Raw genomic sequence first — 18,516 nt, forward strand, 5'->3', positions numbered from 1 at the left:
CTGAGCTTGTCAAATTCTTTTAATTCTCTGACAGTGTCACATGCTCAAAGGCAACCACGGTGTTATATGTGAAGAGGCATAAATTGTACACAATTGAATAATTTGGCAGAGGAGATCTCTTGTATTTTTCACCTGCATTTTCACTTACTCTGTGATCTCTGAAGCACAGAAACACTGAGGGTAGATCTTTCTGGCCTGCTCCACTCAGACTCACATACTAATCTCCTCTGGGGACACCCTCTCAGACACATCCAAAATAACACTTTACCATGTTTCTGGAAATTCCTTAATCCAGTCAAACTGACACCTAAAATTAAGTCCACAAGTCCACCTCTTGTCAGGTTGACACTCATACTCATCTCCTTAAACCATATTTAATTTCCAAATAAGGACAATAGCAAGGTAATAGGTCCACCTACCACGATGCAACTATCCTGCATACAACCAAAAACACACTAATCCCTTCCCCAGAATTTGGCTTTCAGGATTTCAACATTCAGGAATTCAATCTTTCAGGATTGTGATTTGTGGGATTTTAGACTTTGGGGATCTCAACATTCACGATTATGATGTTTGGGACTATGTCTTTTGGGATTATAATCAGCACCACTTGGATAAACCTCCCATCACCTGGACACTGGGTACACAGTCTTTTACTAAAGTTCTACTTCCTCTAGAATGGAATATGTCTCTGGGCCTACCCCTGTCCCCAAACGCCCCACTGAGTGAAGCGCCTCTAAAGGATTTCTGTGGTTTTTGACTGCCCGCTATCTACTTTCCCTCTCATGAATATCTGGATTTTTCCTTGGAGAACCACCTCTCTCTCCACTCTCAACCTGCATGGTCTAAATTAGCCTGACCCCATCCTCACTCCTAAGGCAGACCAAACAATCAGAACCACAGTGACTGACTTTGAAATAGACACATGATCAAAGTTGGATCCATGATAATTAGGCTATGGAAGTTTTCTGGGATCATGCAAAAAGGTGCGTTCTCTTTCTGCTGGGGTTGCTAAGTGGGTAGGGCTTAAACTTGGATCTTCTGATGGCCACCTTAGCACCATAAGAGATCCTGCTTCAGCAGGAAGCCAACACACCTATTTGCAGAAGTCACACATGGAAATAAGCACCACAATCCCAAGCCATGCTCATGTGCCGTCTGAGGTGTGGAAATAATCAATCTCTTTGTCATGGACTCAGAAGTTCTGGCCTGCAGGAGGCAGTGAGGGAAAGCCCCAGAGAGAGATTAACCGATCAGCGATTCTAGCTGTCCTTTCTGTAGACTTCTCTCTCACTGATCATTTATTTATTCATTCATTCAAAATTATTTATTGAGTGTCTGCCATAGGACAGGTATTGGTGGTACACAGTGAAAGACACAAATAAAGTCCCTGCCCTTATAAGCTTTCATTGTGGGAGGAGCTCAGTGGTGGCAAGTGCTACAGTGAAAAGTAGGGCACGGTAAGGAGTAGATGTGAGGGTGGAAGGGAAGTGCTATTTTATACAGGCCTCTCCCATCAGGAGACATTTGAGCATTGATCTAAAGGGAGTGAAGGAGTAAGCCAAGCAGCCGTCTGGAGCAAGTGTTCCAGGCACCAGAACAGAGAGCTGAATTGGACATGCTCATAATGTTGATGGAGCAGCCAGGAGGCCAGAGTGGTTGGAGTGGCAGGAGCAGGGCTGAAGTTGGAGAGGGAGCAGAACAGGGGTACTGTGGAAAGCAGAATGCCAAGGCCTTTCAGATCCCAGCAAGAACTCTGGCTTTCTCTGAGAGAGAAGGGGACACTGGAAGGCTCTGAGCAGAGATTTGCCTTTCTGAACCATTGTCTCGCTCTCTGTGTAGAATACAGGCTGCAGCGATGCGGATGGAGTTGCAGTCACTGCTAGCTCCCTGCCCAATATCCATTCTACGTTTTCTCTTTAAACCTAATAGAACCTGGGTTTTGCTCAGGTTCAATGCCCAACTCTGAAACTCCATTTGCTAGACTCCCTAGCAACTAGGAGTAGTCAGATGAAAGAGATGTTTACTGGGAAAGCTATTATTTGCCTAATTAAAAGACAGAGTCAGCTGGCATGCACCCTTTAACCTTTGTCCCTTCAGTCTTCTTGTCTGAAATACAGACTCAATGCCTGGAAGCATGGAAGCCACTTTGAGATACAAAGACAAGAGATGCATACTAAGGATATAGAGCTAAAGTCAGGAGAGGCCTGGGACATTGGTGACATCACAGAGCTGCTGCTGTCCAGCCCTAGTCTGGACCATTAGGAGGATTTTCCCCACGACCTTTCTGGTCTCATTCTTTCCACCCATTAGTAAGTATTTAAGGGCACCTCCTAATACCAGGCTAAAGTGACAAAAATAAGACTAGACAATTCCCTCTCATTGTTTCCTCCTCTCCCCAAAAAGTCACAACACAAAGTACAGTAGATGGGTAGAAATTATGGGGAATAGAAGTCATATGTTTCTGGTTTGTGGCATCTTTGTAAATTGAAGGGCTTCACAGGAAGCAAAGAGAGCAGTGTGCATGTTGCTGCTGATTGTGTTTTCTGGGAACAGAGGACAGAAGGCTGCTCTGAGGCCCACAAGAACTCGCACCCTGGGGGAGACATTCATCGCTCCTCTTATAAATATGTCACCCTCTCATGGGGACTTCCTAGACATTTAGATAGAATTATTTGCAAGGCCCCAGTGAAGCCCCTCCCACAAACCCTAGGACACATCACCTCTATGGGCATAGCTTCTTCCAGATTCGGGTAGAGCGCTAAGGGATGTGGGGTCAGGTGGGCCTCCACGTCCTCCAGGAATGCCTTCCGAGCCTGCTGGGCTGGCGAGAGCTTGGAAAGCAGGTCTGCTTCCTTGAGCAGCTTGATCTGCCTCTTCTTTGGGGCCAGTTGGGGAGCTCTGTGATAAATCTGGGGCAGAAAGCTCTCCACAGGGACCTGAGTCACCAGACCAGTGCAAGGCGGGCAGCCCTTCCTGAAGTCGTCCAGCCCCTTTCTTGGAAATACCAACTGCCGGCTGTGCAGAGAGGTGGGGAACTTCAGCCCGTTCTTGTGCTTTGTGAAACATCTGGAAGGTAGATAGATTCTCTTTGTACCTAGAATACCACATGCCTGTTCATATTAACCACAGGACTTGGGTGGGAGAAGGAGGTAGTAAAAAGGCTGGTCTCCAGCTTTTAGGGTGGGGCGTAGGGGAAGAGGGATTCACTGGAGAAGCTGGAGTTAATCATATTCCTAGTTCATAGCACAGAATCGCTGCTCTGTACAAGGCCCCTCTCTTGCTTTCTTGTCTATTTTATCCCCACATCCGACTCTCACTGGTCTCCCTTGCAAAAGCAAAATTGCCCTAGTGGATTTGGAATATATCCTTTGTTTGTACACATCCTTGAAATTCTGAAGCATCCTTATGTGTGCATGCACTCTTAATTTACGTAAATGGCACTATTCGGCTTCTTGTTTACCCAGCACTATATTTTAAAGACCCTTCCATGTCACTCTATATAAATCTAGTTCATTATTCCAACTGCCGCCACCACATTTCATCTCTCCATTCGCTTTGTGAAGGACACTCAAGTTGTTGCCTTTCCCAAGGACTCTCTCTCTTCACTAAAAGGGACAGAGTGCAGTTGGGCGGGAAGAACCTGGATCCCACTGACAACTCAGCCCCTAACTAGCTGAATGGCGTTGGCTCTTCATGTAACCTCTGTGGGTTCCCCCTAAACTCTGGGGATCAAAGGCTGCAAAATGGCTGTCCATGGGCTACATTGGGCCAACAAACCTGTCATTTGGTCCTCCTTGTGTTTTAATAAGAATCATAATAGCTAACATAAATTGAGAATTTTCAGTATAACAGACACTGTTCTACTGCTCTAAGTGCTTTACACATACGAGCATATTTAAATCTCATAACAACCCTATGAATTAGGCACGAGTATTATTCCCATTTACAGATAAGAAAATTGAGCACAAAGAAGTTAAAAAACAAAACACTTGTCAAAGGTCACACAGCTAATAAATGGTAGAGCTGGGAGTTTAACCCAGGTAGGCAGCTCCAGAAAAAGGTGCTTAATCACTCTACTGGAGTTTATGATAAATAAAAATGTTCACATAAATAATCGGGAAAAATAGCTCCTCTTGAAAAGCCAGATTTTTCAAGATCTGTGAAAAGTGGGTCCATTTATCCAAGGAGCCCCAATTGGTATATTGGTTGCCCACTGGAGACAAATCATCTGCTCTCTCATTCACAACCTCCACCTCTCCCACCGCCATATATATAGCTGCTTCACTCAGCCTCTTTATCCACCAGCCCCCTGTTAGCATTGAGTAGTTAGGGCATATAGATGAGATGGAAGAGACAGATGGGCAAACAGGAAGGAAAATAGAACAAGCTCCTGAATAACCTAACACAACCAGCGAACACCAAAGCCACGACTTGCAATCTGAGCGTCTCATTATCCTCACATATTACAGTGCCTTAGTTAGGTAATTCTAGAGTCTTTGTGTCCTTCCCTGAAGCCTCTTCCACCTTCAGACCCCTTTTATCTATAATGTCTTTTTACACCAAATCTAATCCTTGCTACACCCATTGCTACAAAGTTTTTTTAAGAGATTCCGGCCTGACCCCAATTCTTTTCTAGTGAGTCCTAGAAACTTCTTACTTGTTGCATAGATGTGTATGTGTTGTTTTAAGGGCTTAACCCAACTCTACTGTGAAGATCTAGATGAAAGGACACAAAAAGATGAACTTAACAAAAAGTTACTCTCTGCATTTAACAGATCACTCTTAAATAGCTAAATGGCAGAAAGATGCTGAAATTACATCTAATCATAAGATTAATGACCCATTCAGCATTACCTATTAGTAAGTAACCCTCCATATTAAATGTCTTTACAAAGTTCATTATATGCACGTTTACAACTAACTCATGCATCCAAGCACTTCATGAAATCAAATCTGAGAACAAATATTTTTGTTTAAGTACAGCCATACAACTCAAAACGGGGAATGTACGTGGCAGTGAGCTGAAACTTCATAGAATGTTAGAACTGGCAGAGATCCTAAAAGAAATCCAGTCTACTTTCTTCACTTTTCTTTTTCTGGTTTTTTTTTTTTTCAAGACAGGGTCTCACTCCGTTGCTCAGGCTAGCATGCAGTGGCAATTATAGCTCAATAGCTCACTGCAGCCTCAAACACCTGGGTTCAAGGGATCCTCCAATCTCAGTCCCCCAAGTAGTTGGGACTACAGGTGTGCGGCACCATGCCTAGCTAAATTTTTAAATTGTTTTTGTAGAGAGAGGAGACAGGGTCTTGCTATGTTGCCCAGGCTGGTCTCAAACCTTGGGTTCAAGTGATCCTCCTGCCTCCGCTTCCCAAAGTGTTGGGATTACAGGTGTGAGCCACTTTCCTCATTTCTTTCCTTTCTTTTTTTTTTTTTTAATTCGAGACAGGGTTCCACTCTGTTACCCAGGCTGGAGTGCAATGGTGTAATCTTGGCTCACTGCAACCTCTGCCTCTCAGACTCAAGTGATCCCTCCACCTCAGCCTCTTGAGTAGCTGGGACTACAGGCATGTGCCACCATGCCTGGCTACCGCTTTCCTCTTTTCAATAAGGAAACTAAGTTCCAAAAGGAGAGTAAGGCAACCAGTGTAAAGGGAGGGCTTTCCTCTCCCCCACATGGCCTCTCATAGTTAATAAGCTTACCACTCTGCATTATGTTAGGTTCAGGAAAAATCTCGCTTGGCCCATAAAATAAAACTGAAAACAATTTTTCTAAATATTTACTGTTTTCACAGACACTAGTACATGATATATGGATATTTCCCTCTTTAAGAATTGCAAAAGGATACTGGACATGTATCCTAAAGAAATGAAAAAGTATGTTCTCAGAAAATTCTATATACAAATGTCGATAGCAGCTTTCTACATAATAGCCCCAAAACTGGAATGTCCAAAACAACCTGAATGTCCTTCAACAAGTGAATGGATAAACAAACTGTGGTACATCCACACCAAGGAACACGACTCAGCAACAAAAATGAACTATTGATACACACAACTTGGATGGATCTCAGGGGCTTTATGATGAGTGAAAAAGAGCCAGTCTCAAACAGTTACATACTGTATTATTCTGTTTATCTAACATTCTCAAAAGAACTAACTTACAGATATGGAGAACAGCTTAGCGATTGACAAGGCTGGGGTGGGAAAAGAAGTGACAGCAAAGGGGTAATACTAAGAGTTCCTCTGTGGGGAAGGAATAGTTTTGTATCTTTATGTATACATATGACCAAATGTTACAGAACTCACACACCTGAGCGCAAGTAAGAGCTGATAAAATCCAAGTAAGGTCTCTAGTTCAATTAGCATATTCTGCCAATGACGTTTCCTGGTTTGGCAATGTGCTATCGTTATGTAAAATGGTACCACTGTAAGCAGCTAGGGGAAGGGTACATGGGACCTCTGTACTATTTCTGCAACTTCTTGTGAGCCTACAGTTACTTCAAAACAAAATTTTTAAATGGGGGGGAGAAGCTTCCCAAAGAAGCTCTTATGAATAACTGCTAGAAACAACTTTGAATAATTGCTAACATGTACACGATACGTTCTACGTGCCAGTGACAAGTTTACATGTGCTATCTCCATTAATCCTCACGACAATCTTAGAAAGCTGATTCCTAAGTTATTGCCCCATTTTATAGTTAGGAAAGTGAGCCCAGAAGGAGCAACCAACTTGCCTAAGGTCACCAGGCAAACAAGAGGAGAACTAGCCTTCAACTCAAGCCTTTCTGATTCTAGACTTTGGAATCTTCACCACCACATCGTGCTGTCTCGAAGAGAGACGAATTCCATTCTCAAAAGATTGTCAAGGAGTCGGTAAAAGCAAAAACCTTCTTGTTCCTGCTCTGAGGCTACCACAACCGTACAAAATGTTAGCAGACCTCCCTAGCACCCCAGGCGCTCCCCCAACCCTGGGCTCCACTTGGCCACAGCCGCCATCTGGATACCAAAGGCTCCAGGGACAGCAGATGCCTAACATCGGATACAGGGCTCCAGGCGCCCCGGGGCATCTGGCGAACAGTTGGTTGGCTAGGCCGGAGAAGGGTGGGTGGCTAGCAGGAGGGCACCAGCCTCCGCAGCGGACTCTGCGGCCATCACTTTCCCATCAGAAATGGGGATATTAGTCTACATCCCTGGGGGCGTGGGAGGCGGGGGTTGTGAGGATGACAGCAGGAAAAATCCTTTGCAAAGAGCAGCGCCAAGCGCTGGTTATCTCAGCGTATTATGTTGTACGTACAGGAAGCATTGACGAGGGAAGGCAGGCTGGACCTCTCCCCCCGCCCCGGCCCCAGCAAGCGCGGGTCTCCAGGCGCCCCCGCGCGGCCCGCGTGGGATGCGCCCTCGGCCCGGGCGCTGAGTGTTTACCTGGACCTGCAGTTCACGCCCTCGCGCACCGGGGCCAACGGCCCCAGCCGGAGCCGCCGCCTGCGGTCCGCCATGGTGGCCCTAGCTTCGCGGCCACCGTCCGGGCTTGGGCGGTGTGTGTGCCCTGCTGCCGCCCCGTCGCTAGGACACCGCACAACCACCGCTGCCAGTATTTGCCCCGGGCGCCTGGCAACTCTGACGCCCCGCTGCGCGGTCCAACCCCTTCTCCGACGCCTGGGGACGTGGACCTGGCCGAGGGAAGGGAGAGGGTACCGGTCCTTGGTGTAATCACGTTTTACTCTGCTGGGAAGGCGTGTTCATCTTCCCACCGAAACGCGCCATAGACTGGATCAGGCCTTTTTTGCTCATCATCGTTTCAAAAAACGTTTACTGAAGGAAAGAAAGGAAGAAGGCAGGAGGAGCGATAAAGAGATAGCAAGAGAAAGAGGATGGAAAGTGGGGGAAATGAATAGATTTCTAAAGATTGGGAAAGCCTTTTAGCAGGGAGATGTTTTTCTGGAGGTCTCGGAACTCTCTTGGTCTCACAGCCTCTGTAAACCGAGGGCTGCACACCTGTCTCTAGTCCCCAGCTGATTTCCAGAGGCCCTTCCAGCTCCTGTGTTGATTCTTCTGCCTCGACTCACTTCTAGCAGACAAGTACCATCCAGCTGACCCTGGTAGGCACGTGGCCACATAATACGGATTGCATGAGGGTGTGTTTCGTTTTTACTGAATTCTCATGCTACTTCTGAGTGTTTCTGATTTAAATATAAGCATTGGTTCTGCTACTTAATAATTATGCACTCCTGGGGGCAGGGTACTTACATTTTTAAGCTTCATTAATTACCTGGCCTGAAAATGGGGAAAATAATAGTATCTACCTGTAGGGTTATTGGGGATATTCGATGAATATAAAGAAATTAACACAGTGCCAGCATTTAAGAATCCCTCAAGAATTATTATTATGCAAGTACTATTATTCCAGCTGTGAACCGGGGGTGGTAATATTTGTCCTGCCTACTTAACAGAGCTGTTGTGAGTTAGTTAATGGAGAAAGCTATGTAGGTAATCATTATAATTAGCCCAATTGTTATTTTTATTTTCTTTGATATTAGTCAGATTGTAATTTTTTATTACTCTGCTGGGAAAGCGTGTTCATCTTCCCAGCAGATATTTCCCAGCAGCAAAATAATAAACTTTTTATTACTTTGAGGAGGTAGGGTTTCTGTAGAAATTCTGTGAGAACTGGGCCAAAGGTATGGTTATCTAGGCTGAATGGAGTCCTGCAGGAATGATTTGTAACAATTTGTCCAAACAATGCTTGATTAAACTAAAAAGCTTCTACACAGCAAAAGAAATAATCAGCAGAGTAAACAGCCCACAGAGCGGGAAAAATCTTTGCAATCTATATATCCAACAAAGGACTAATATTCAGAATCTACAAGGAACTCAAACAAGCCAGCAAGAAAAAAACAAGCAATCCCATCAACAAATGGGCTAAGGACATGAATAGACAATTCTCAAAAGAAGATATAAAAATAGTGAACAAACATATGAAAAAAGGCTAGATATCACTAATTATAAGGGAAATGCAAATCAAAACCACAATGTAATACCACCTTACTCCAGCAAAACTGGCCATAATCAAAAAATAAAAAAAAATTAGATGTTGGTGTGGATGTGGTGAAAAGAGAACACTTTTACGCTGCTGGTGGGAATGTAAACTAGTAAAATCACTATGGAAAACAGTGTGGAGATTCCTTAAAGAACTAAAAGTGGATCTACCATTTGATCCAGCAGTCCCACTACTGGGTATCTACCCAGAGGAAGAGAAGTCATTATACAAAAAAGATACTTGTACACACATGTTTATAGCAGCACAATTTGCAGTTGCAAAACTATGGAACCAGCCCAAATGCCCATCAATCGATGAGTGGATAGAGAAATTGTGGTATATATGTGTATATAGACACATATATATAATGGAATAACATTCAGCCATAAAAAGGAATGAAATAATGGCATTAGTAGCAACTTGGATGGAACTGGAGACCATTATTCTAACTGAAGTAACTAAGGAATGGAAAACCAAACATTGTACATTCTCACTTATAAGTAGGAGCTAAGCTATGAGGATGCAAAGGTGTAAGAATGATAAAATGGACTTTGGGAACTTGGAGGGAAGGATAGGACAGGGATAAGAGATACAAGACTACACATTGGGTACAGTGTACACTGCTTGGGTGATGGGTGCACCAAAATCTCAGAAATTGCCACTGGAGAACTTATTCATGTAACCAAAAAAAAAAAAAAAACAAATAACGGATGCCCAGAAATATTCTGAAGGAGGCATTTTACCGGAATCTCCAAAGGTTGTGACAAAAAGAAGAAAAAGCTGACTACAATTTATATATCAGCAAGCAAGAGGTAGAGTTTCCTAAGATGGCTTTCTATATATTTTCTACAGCTGCAATAATCCTTTTAAAAATATTTAGCAAAATAATATGTTGGCAAATTATCACTCTTAAATAAACAAACAAATAATAAATAAACGATTTGTCCAGATGCCTAGGGTTTCTACCAATTCAGGACTGCTTTCCCATTTCTCATCTTCAAGTTCTATTTTTTTGTTTTGTTTTGTTTTCTTTTTTGAGATGGAGTCTCACTCTGTTGCCTAGGCTGGTGTGCAGTGGTGTGATCTCAGCTTACTGCAACCTCCACCTCCTGGGTTCAAGCGATCCTCCTGCCTCAGCTTCCCGAGTAGCTAGGATTACAGGCACGTACCACCATGCCGGGCTAATTTTTGTATTTTTAATACAGATGGGAGTTTCACCATGTTTGCTAAGTTCTATTGTTTTTGTTATTCAAATGCTTGTTTTTCTGGAATATATAATAGTGTTTGAAAATACTATTTTATATATTTGAATAATCCTTTTGGGAATGAAATGGCCAGCTTACCTGGCAAAAAGTCTAGAAATAAACACCTGGAAAATCACCAACCTCATTCTTAAATAACATATACTCACTTGATTACTGTATTTAATACATTTCACCTTTGAGTTGAGAGAGAGAGAGAGACTGAGAGATTCTCTAAGTAATGACTACAATTATGGTATGCAATGTATGGAGTCAAAATTACCATATAGAGCAATTATCAACTTGTGATGATGCAGATGTCATGAAAATAGATGGTTTCTTATTTATTTATTCAGCAAACACTAGCAACAAAGTACCAAGGTGACGAGGATCAGGTCTGTTTTCTTCTCCATTGCATCTCCAGTGCCTAGTATGGTATATAACAAATCAATAGTTGTTGAATGAGTATATAATGTGTGTCAGGCACAGTACTAGGAACAAGATGGACAAGATCCCTACCCTAAGTCTTGGAGAAATCCTACCTACATGCAAAATAATGAAGTTGGGCCCTTATCTTATACTATATACAAAAATCAACTCAAAACAGCTTAGAGACCTAAATTTAAGAGCTAAAACTACAAACTTCTTAGAAGAAAACATAGGGGCAAATCTGCACAATTTTGAATTCGGCAATGGCTTCTTAAAATGATACCAAAAGCCAAAGCAACAAAAGAAAAAATAGATAAATTGGACTTCATTAAAATAAAAAACTTCTGTATATCGAAAAACATGATCAAGAGAGTGAAAAGAGGCCAGGCGCGGTGGCTCATGCCTGTAATCCCAGCACTTTGGGAGGCTGAGATGGGCGGATCACGATGTCAGGAGATCGAGACCATCCTGGCTAACATGGTGAGACCCCGTCTCTACTAAAAATACAAAAATTTAGCCGGGCGTGGTGGTGGGCGCCTGTAGTCCCAGCTACTTGGGAGGCTGAGGCAGGAAAATGGCGTCGACCCAGGAGGCGGAGCTTGCAGTGAGCTGAGATTGCGCCACTGCACTCCAGCCTGGGTGATAGAGCAAGACTCTGTCTCAAAAAAAAAAAAAAAAAAAAAAAGACAGAGAGAGTGTAAAGATAACCCACAGGAGAAAATCTTTGCACATCATATACCTGATAAGAGTTTAATATCCGTAATATATTTAAAAACTCCCACCACTCAACGACAAAAAGACAAACAACCCAATTAAAAAATAGACAAAATATTTGAATAGATATTTCCCTAAAGAAGATATACAAATGGCCAAAAATCACATCAAAAGATGTTCAACATCATTAGTCATTAAGGAAATGCAAATCAAAACCACAATGAGATACTACTTCACACCAATTAGGATGGTTATAATAATAAAAACAAACGAATAGAAAATAACAAGTGTTGGTGAGGATGTGGAGAAATTAGGACACTCATGCATTGCTGGTGGGAATATAATATCTTGCAATTGCTGTGGAAAATAGTTTGGCAGTCCTCAAAAAGCTAAGCAAAGGTTTACCATATGACACATCAATTCCACTCTTAGGTATATACCTAAAAGAATTAACAACAGGAACTGAGATATTTGTACATCAATGTTTATGGCAGCATTATTCACAATAGCCAAAAAGTGATAAGAACCCAAGTGTCCACCAACAGACGAATTAATAAACAAAATGTGGCATATACATACATGGAAAATTATTCATAAAAAGAATGAAATTTTGATAAGTTATAACATGGATTAACCCTGAAAACATGCTAAGTGAAAGAAGTCAAATGCAAAAGGACATATAGTGTATAACTCCATTATATGAAATATCTAGAATAGGCAAACTCATGAAACAGAAAGTAAATTAGAGATTTTTAGGGACTGGGAGAAGGAAGAAATGAGGAGTTAGTGCATAATGGATACAGAGGTTTTTTTGGAGGATGATGAAAAAATTTTGAAATAGTGATAATGATTGCATAATATCGTAAATGTAATTAATGCCACCAAATTATAAATTTTAAAAGAATGGTTAAAGTTACAAATTTCATGTTACATATATTTTGACACAATCTTTTAAAGTTGTAAAAAATACCAAAAAAAGAAGGAAATTTGAAAATTAATGAGCTAAGAATCCAACTTAACAAATTGGAAAGATAGTCAAATAAATCCCAAAAGAAGTATGTTTTTAATGTTGAGCAAAAGAAGCCAGACGTCAAGAGTATACACTGTGTTCCTATTAACATGAAGTTTTAAAACAGGCAAAATTAATTTATAATGATAAATGTCAGAATTGTGGTTACTTGGCGGGTAACTGACAAAGAGAAGGCATGAGGGAGTCTGCTAGGAAGATGCAAATCTTCTACATCTTGATCTAGTTGGTGGATATGTTAGTATATATGTAAAATTTTAATGAGCTATATACATCAGATTTGTGCATTTTACTATATAAGTTATTCATTAAGAAAAAGCAAAAAATGCAGCATTTTCCATCAGGAAAATAATCCTAGAGAAATCTCTCCCCCATTATCACATAAAGAAACAAGCTTCCTGGGAGCCCTAGGGCACCCTAAAGTCTGCAGACTTTCCCCTAAACATTCCTTATTTTGTGGTACTCATCCAGGGGAAGGATATTTAAAATATTTAACAACCAGTAAAGCATATACACTAACCAATCAGGAAGATGGACAGCCAGACTGCAACAACGGAGTCCTAGAGTCCCCTAATCATAATGGCAATACCTTCCTTTAGTTGCTGATCTTGCAGAGAGTGGCTGGAGCCATCAAAGCACAGCAGTCACTCAGAATTGCTCAGAGCAGTGGCTACTTACCAACCAACACAGTGTTTTGACAACCATTATAGTCCTAAACCTTGCTTACCAGCTTACTGTCAACCTTCTCCCTCACCCACAGAATCCCCCTAGAGATTTTCCTGCATAGTGTTTTAAGTGGCTTCTTGAAAACTGCCCTCAGTGTAGACTACACCTGCAAACCAAATAACAATGGGGGTAAAGGCATGACACCAATAGTCAACAGGAGCATTTCTCGCTTGGTCAGTAGCATTGAGCATGATGGCAGATAGGGGATTACAGATAAAATTGACAAGGTTCCTGCCCTCAGGAGGTTATGGTTAAGTGGATGGATGGGTCCTTTAGTTCGGTCAGGCTGCTAGATTTGAGGAGATGCCTGAGGCATCTGCAATAGGCTAGACACACTTAAAGGAAGATAGTGGAGATCTGTACCTCCACTCTTTGTTGAACAGTGGGCCATGAAGAGTAGATGGGATGTAGGGATACATTGCTGGTGGGAGTGTGGCTAGAACAGTTATTAGGAGAACAATCTGAAAGGACTTAGTCAAACCAAGTATATGGTACCTGCTGGCTGATTTGTTCTTCACTGCCCCTGCCTGCTCTGCCCTGGCGTCAGCAAGCTGCATTGGGGGCTGGGTTCAGCTAGTGGAAAGCACTAATAGGAGATTGGGGATGGAGGAAGGGAACAGTCAGGCTATTTTTCTCTCTCCATCTCTCTCCTATTTATAGAGGCATCCATATTTCTTCCTTCTCTTGGAGCTCCCACCAGGCGCTATGACTCCGGCTTTTGTCACATGACTCAAACTCTTGGTTCCAAGCAATTCGTGCAGTTTAGGTGTAGTAGGGGCTTCCTATTATTGCCAGTCTCTAGATTACCTATGTCCCCTGTTTGGCTCTCAGCTCTTTCATCACCTCTGTAACTATTCCCTGCATTAAAATCTTAGTTTTACACACTTAGAGTGGCTTCTGTTTTCCTGGTTTTACTCTGATACGTATGTTACTTATGACTCAGTATTTCCACTGCTAAGTATAGGAATCCAGAGGAATTCTCACACACAAGGCAAGATGTATGAGGATGTTGCTGCAGCATCGTTACTAGTGTTGGTGAGTTGGGGGCAATGTGCATGTCCATTTCTGTGAAATGAGTGGATAAAATGGATGGATAATTAGGCATCATTAGAAGCAATAGTCTAGATAGATACTCAGCAACATGGTTAGACTTTTAAAAATATATTGCTGAATGAAGAAAAACAGAATGAAACTTTTACTACAATGTGGTTTATATAAAACTGTGCATAAAAAACAAAAATGTACCTCTTATAAGAATTCTGAGAGAAGACATATGTCAACACTTAATGACAGGCCAGGCGCAGTGGCTCACGCCTGTAATCCCAACACTTTGGGAGGCCGAGGTAGGTGGATCACGAGGCCAGGAATTCAAGACCAGCCTGCCAAGATGGTGAAACCCCATCTCTACTAAAATACAAAAATTAGCTGGGCACAGTGGCAGGTGCCTGTAATCCCAGCTACTCAGGAGGCTGAGGCAGGAGAATCACTTGAACTCGGTGGGTGGAGGTTGCAGTGAGCTGAGATCACGCCACTACACTCCAGCCTGGGCAACAGAGTGAGACTCTGTCTCAAAAAAAAAAAAAAAAAAGAAGAATGCCTGCAAACAAACATATGAAAAAATGCTCATCACTGGTCATTAGAGAAATGCAAATCAAAACCACAGTGAGGTACCATCTCAGGCCAGTTAGAATGATGATCATTAAAAAGTCAGGAAACAACAGATGCTGGAGAGGATATAGAGAAATAGGTATGCTTTTACACTGTTGGTGGGAGTGTAAATTAGTTCGACCATTGTGGAAGACAGTGTGGTGATTTCTCAAGGATCTAGAACTAGAAATACCATTTGACCCAGTGATCTCATTACTGGGTATGTACCCAAAGGATTATAAATCATACTACTATAAAGACACATGCACACGTATGTTTATTGTGGCACTATTCACAATAGCAAAGACTTGGAACTACCCAAATGTCCATCAATGATAGACTGGATTAAGAAAATGTGGTACATATACACCACGGAATACTATGCAGCCATAAAAAAGGATGAATTCATGTCATTTGCAGGGACATGGATGAAGCTGGAAACTATCATTCTCAGCAAACTATCACAAGAACAGAAAACCAAACACCACATATTCTCACTCATAAGTGGGAGTTGAACAATGAGAACATATGGACACAGGGAGGAGAACAACACATACCGGGGCCTGTCAGGGGTTATGGGGCTAGGAGAGGGATAGCATTAGGAGAAATACCTGATGTAGGTGATGGGTTGATGGGTGCAGCAAACCACCATGGCACATGTATACCTATGTAACAAACCTGCACGTTCTGCACATGTACCCCAGAACTTAGACAAACCTAAAACTTAAAAAGACATACAACTTTAAAAATACTTAAAACAAAAAAACATAAAAAGAATGACTGCCTATGGAGAGGGCAGAGGAACAGAAGTGGAGAATAGGGATGAAAATGAATGAATGAATAAGAGAGGGTCTTGCATATAATTGATAGTGGAGTGCCATGAATTTAAGATTAAGCAATGCTCTGCACCTGAAGTAGAAAAAAAAGTTGCCAGAAAAATAGTTACTTGGTGGCAATGAGATACAATTCAAAGAATGCTTTGTGGGTTATGAAATACTAAAATAATACCTGCCCCAAATCCAAGTTAGTTTGCAGTAATAGGAACAAAATCTTGGGAGAGATAGTGAAACAAGACCCAGAGCTAGTATCAGGTACTAGATAAAGCAGGAGGTGTTGTCAAAATTCCATGGCAATTTTATGTGAACCTTGCTGATTTATTTGCCAGCTATATCAGACATGAGCAGAGATTATGATTTGGTGTCTTGTGGCTTAATATGTGTTTTAGTCAGTCCAGGCTACTATAACAAAATGCCATAGACTGAGTGCTATATAAGCAACAGAAACAGTTCTGGAGAATGGAAGTCTGAGATCAGGATGCCAGCATGGTCGGGTTCTGGTGAGGACCCTCTTCCCAGATGCAGACTGACTACTTCTTGCTGTGTTCTTACATGGCAGAAAATAGGACAAGAGAACCCTCTGGGGTACATTACTAATGCTGGGCAACTCACTGCAGTCTACATCTCAGCGTTTCTCCTTCAGTAAAATAGACCTAACAGCAGTCTATGTTATAAGATTGTTATGGGATGCAATATGGGAATAATGTAAAGCTACACTCTCCAATAGAAGTATAATGCAATCCACAAATGTGAGCCACATAAGTATACATTTTCTAGTAGTCATTTTTAAAAGTAAAGAGAAACAGATAAATTAATTATAATAATATGTCTTATTTAGCTCCACATAAAAAATATGATTTTAACATGTAATCAACATAAAATATTACTGAGATATTTTACATTCTTTTTCATACTAAATCTTTAGAGTTTGGTGTGTATTTTACTTTCAGCACATCTTAATTCTGACAAGCCACATTTCAAGTATTCATTTGCCACATGAGGCTGGTAGCAACCATATTAGACAATAGAAATAATAAGTATTTAGCCAAGTGCCTAGCACAAAGAGGCACTCAAGGAATATTGGCTCAAACACATTCCTTAGGTGTATTAGGTCATTTTTACATTGCTCTAAAGAAATACTGAGGCTGGGTAATTTATAAAGTGGTTTGTTTGACTCACAGTTCTGTAGACCATAGAGGAAGCTTGGTAATGGCAACTGCTTCTGGTAAGGGCCTCAGGAAGCTTACAGTCATGGTAGAAGATGAAAGGGGCACAGGCATCTCACTTGGTGACAGTGGGAGCAAGAGAAAGAGGGAGGAGGTGCCACACATTTTTAAACAACCAGAACTTGCGAGAAACCACTCACTATTGCAAGGACAGCACCAAGCTATTTATGAGAGATCCACCCCCATGACAAAATACCTCCCACAAGGCCCTACCTCCAACACTGGGGATTACATTTTAACATGAGATTTGGAGGGGACAAATATCCAAACCATATCACTAAATTTATCCATAAGTTTCCTGTATTCCTTACCCTATTATAAGCATAGAAAAGATCTGTTGGCAACACAAGCTTGAAATCACATGTAAGCCACATACTTCCTCCATTTCAGCTATTCTTGTTCTTTTTTCTCCAGGAAATAAGATGTTCCCCCTTTTTCCTTCTGATATGAGAAGATACCTGTTAGCCCTCAAGCTGCTCAGATGAGGGACTTTCCTGCCAAGAACCAACGTGAAGAGTGTAGCTTCTATAAAGGATTTCACTGGATTTTTGTACTAATGAACAAATTTTATTTGGATGAGTAGATATTTAATGTGCTGTTATTACCACTGGAGTTAAAAGTATATTATAAATTCTTATGTCTTTAAAACTAGAGAGAGGATTCTGGGAAAATGGCAGAGTAGAAAGCACCAGGAATCCGACTTCCCACCTAAACAACTGTTCTAGCAGCATCTGTCTGACATAACTATTTTAAAACTTTGGGGTCTATTGAAAGCTAGCAACTTCTAGGGGAAAAGTTGGACAGTAAGCTGCAGTTAATTTCAGTGAATTTCAGCACAGTAATAGCCAATAGTAGCCAAACCCTACTCCTCAGCCCTGTGTCAGGCAGCTGTGTATGTGTTCCTGGAGCAGTTTGCACACAACTTGCTGGAATCAAGGTTGAAAAAAAAAAAACTGTCCTCCAAATATTAGGGCTCTGATTGCTGATTGTTGCTTTACAAAGGTGCAGAAGAAGAAATGACAGCCATTGTTTTGTTGTTGCACCTTCCCCCCCATTGTGGCAAACTCCACCTCCTCTGGCTGAAGCAACTTCCAGGGGATTTAAACGATTAGAGCCTTTTTCTGCCCTTCATTTTTCTCTTTTTCTCCATTTTTGGAAGCCAGACATTGAAGGCTATGACATTCAAAACAACTGTGTATACACTTGTTACAGAAGATATTAGAAAGTCACTGTGCGTGCCCAGGGACAGGCTCAGAAAAGACCCAAGAAGACTGTAAGCTTATATTTCAGGCTAATCCTCAGCACAGAGACAGCCTATAACAATAAAAAATAAAAAGCTAGTAAACCCTGGGGAAGGAAAATAATCTGATTTTCAGAATTACCAGATTATTAGATTCAAAAGTCTAGTTTTCAACAACAACAACAACAACAAAAACAAAAACACAAGAGATACAAAGAAACAAGCAAATATGGCCCATTCAAAGGAAAAAATAAACCAACAGAAACTGTCCTTGAAAAGGATCTGATGGAGGATCTATTAGACAAAGACTTTAAAACAACTGTCTTAAAGTTACCCAAAGAACTAAAGGAAGATGTGGAAAATGTCAAGAAAATGATGTATGAACAAAA

General features: G+C 41.5%; 1 protein-coding gene and 1 long non-coding RNA gene across 7 annotated transcripts in view; one reads left to right on the plus strand and one right to left on the minus strand.

Annotated features, from left to right (window-relative positions):
* FAM47E (family with sequence similarity 47 member E) overlaps positions 1–18,516 on the minus strand; it is a 70,329-nt gene that overhangs the window by 24,508 nt on the left and 27,305 nt on the right. For 4 of the 6 annotated variants that reach the window (XM_001149314.7, XM_009447708.5, XM_009447710.5 and 1 more), the window contains exons 1-2: positions 7,427–9,719; positions 2,724–3,069 (exon numbers count right to left, since the gene is read on the minus strand). The exons of the other annotated variants lie outside the window; for them this stretch is intronic. In XM_001149314.7, the coding sequence (XP_001149314.3) occupies positions 2,724–3,069; positions 7,427–7,500 (420 nt within the window). In that variant the 5' untranslated portion in view covers positions 7,501–9,719. Of the gene's footprint in view, positions 1–2,723; positions 3,070–7,426; positions 9,720–18,516 lie in introns of those variants that run through there. 6 annotated transcript variants of the gene reach the window in all.
* On the plus strand, positions 7,998–18,367 carry LOC107974281 (uncharacterized). The gene is made up of 3 exons (XR_010156561.1): positions 7,998–8,139; positions 14,143–14,213; positions 17,302–18,367. It is a non-coding gene; the product is annotated as an uncharacterized LOC107974281 (long non-coding RNA).

The sequence above is a fragment of the Pan troglodytes genome, chromosome 3 (assembly GCF_028858775.2).
Source record: "Pan troglodytes isolate AG18354 chromosome 3, NHGRI_mPanTro3-v2.0_pri, whole genome shotgun sequence".
In the NCBI taxonomy this organism is placed as follows: domain Eukaryota; kingdom Metazoa; phylum Chordata; class Mammalia; order Primates; family Hominidae; genus Pan; species Pan troglodytes.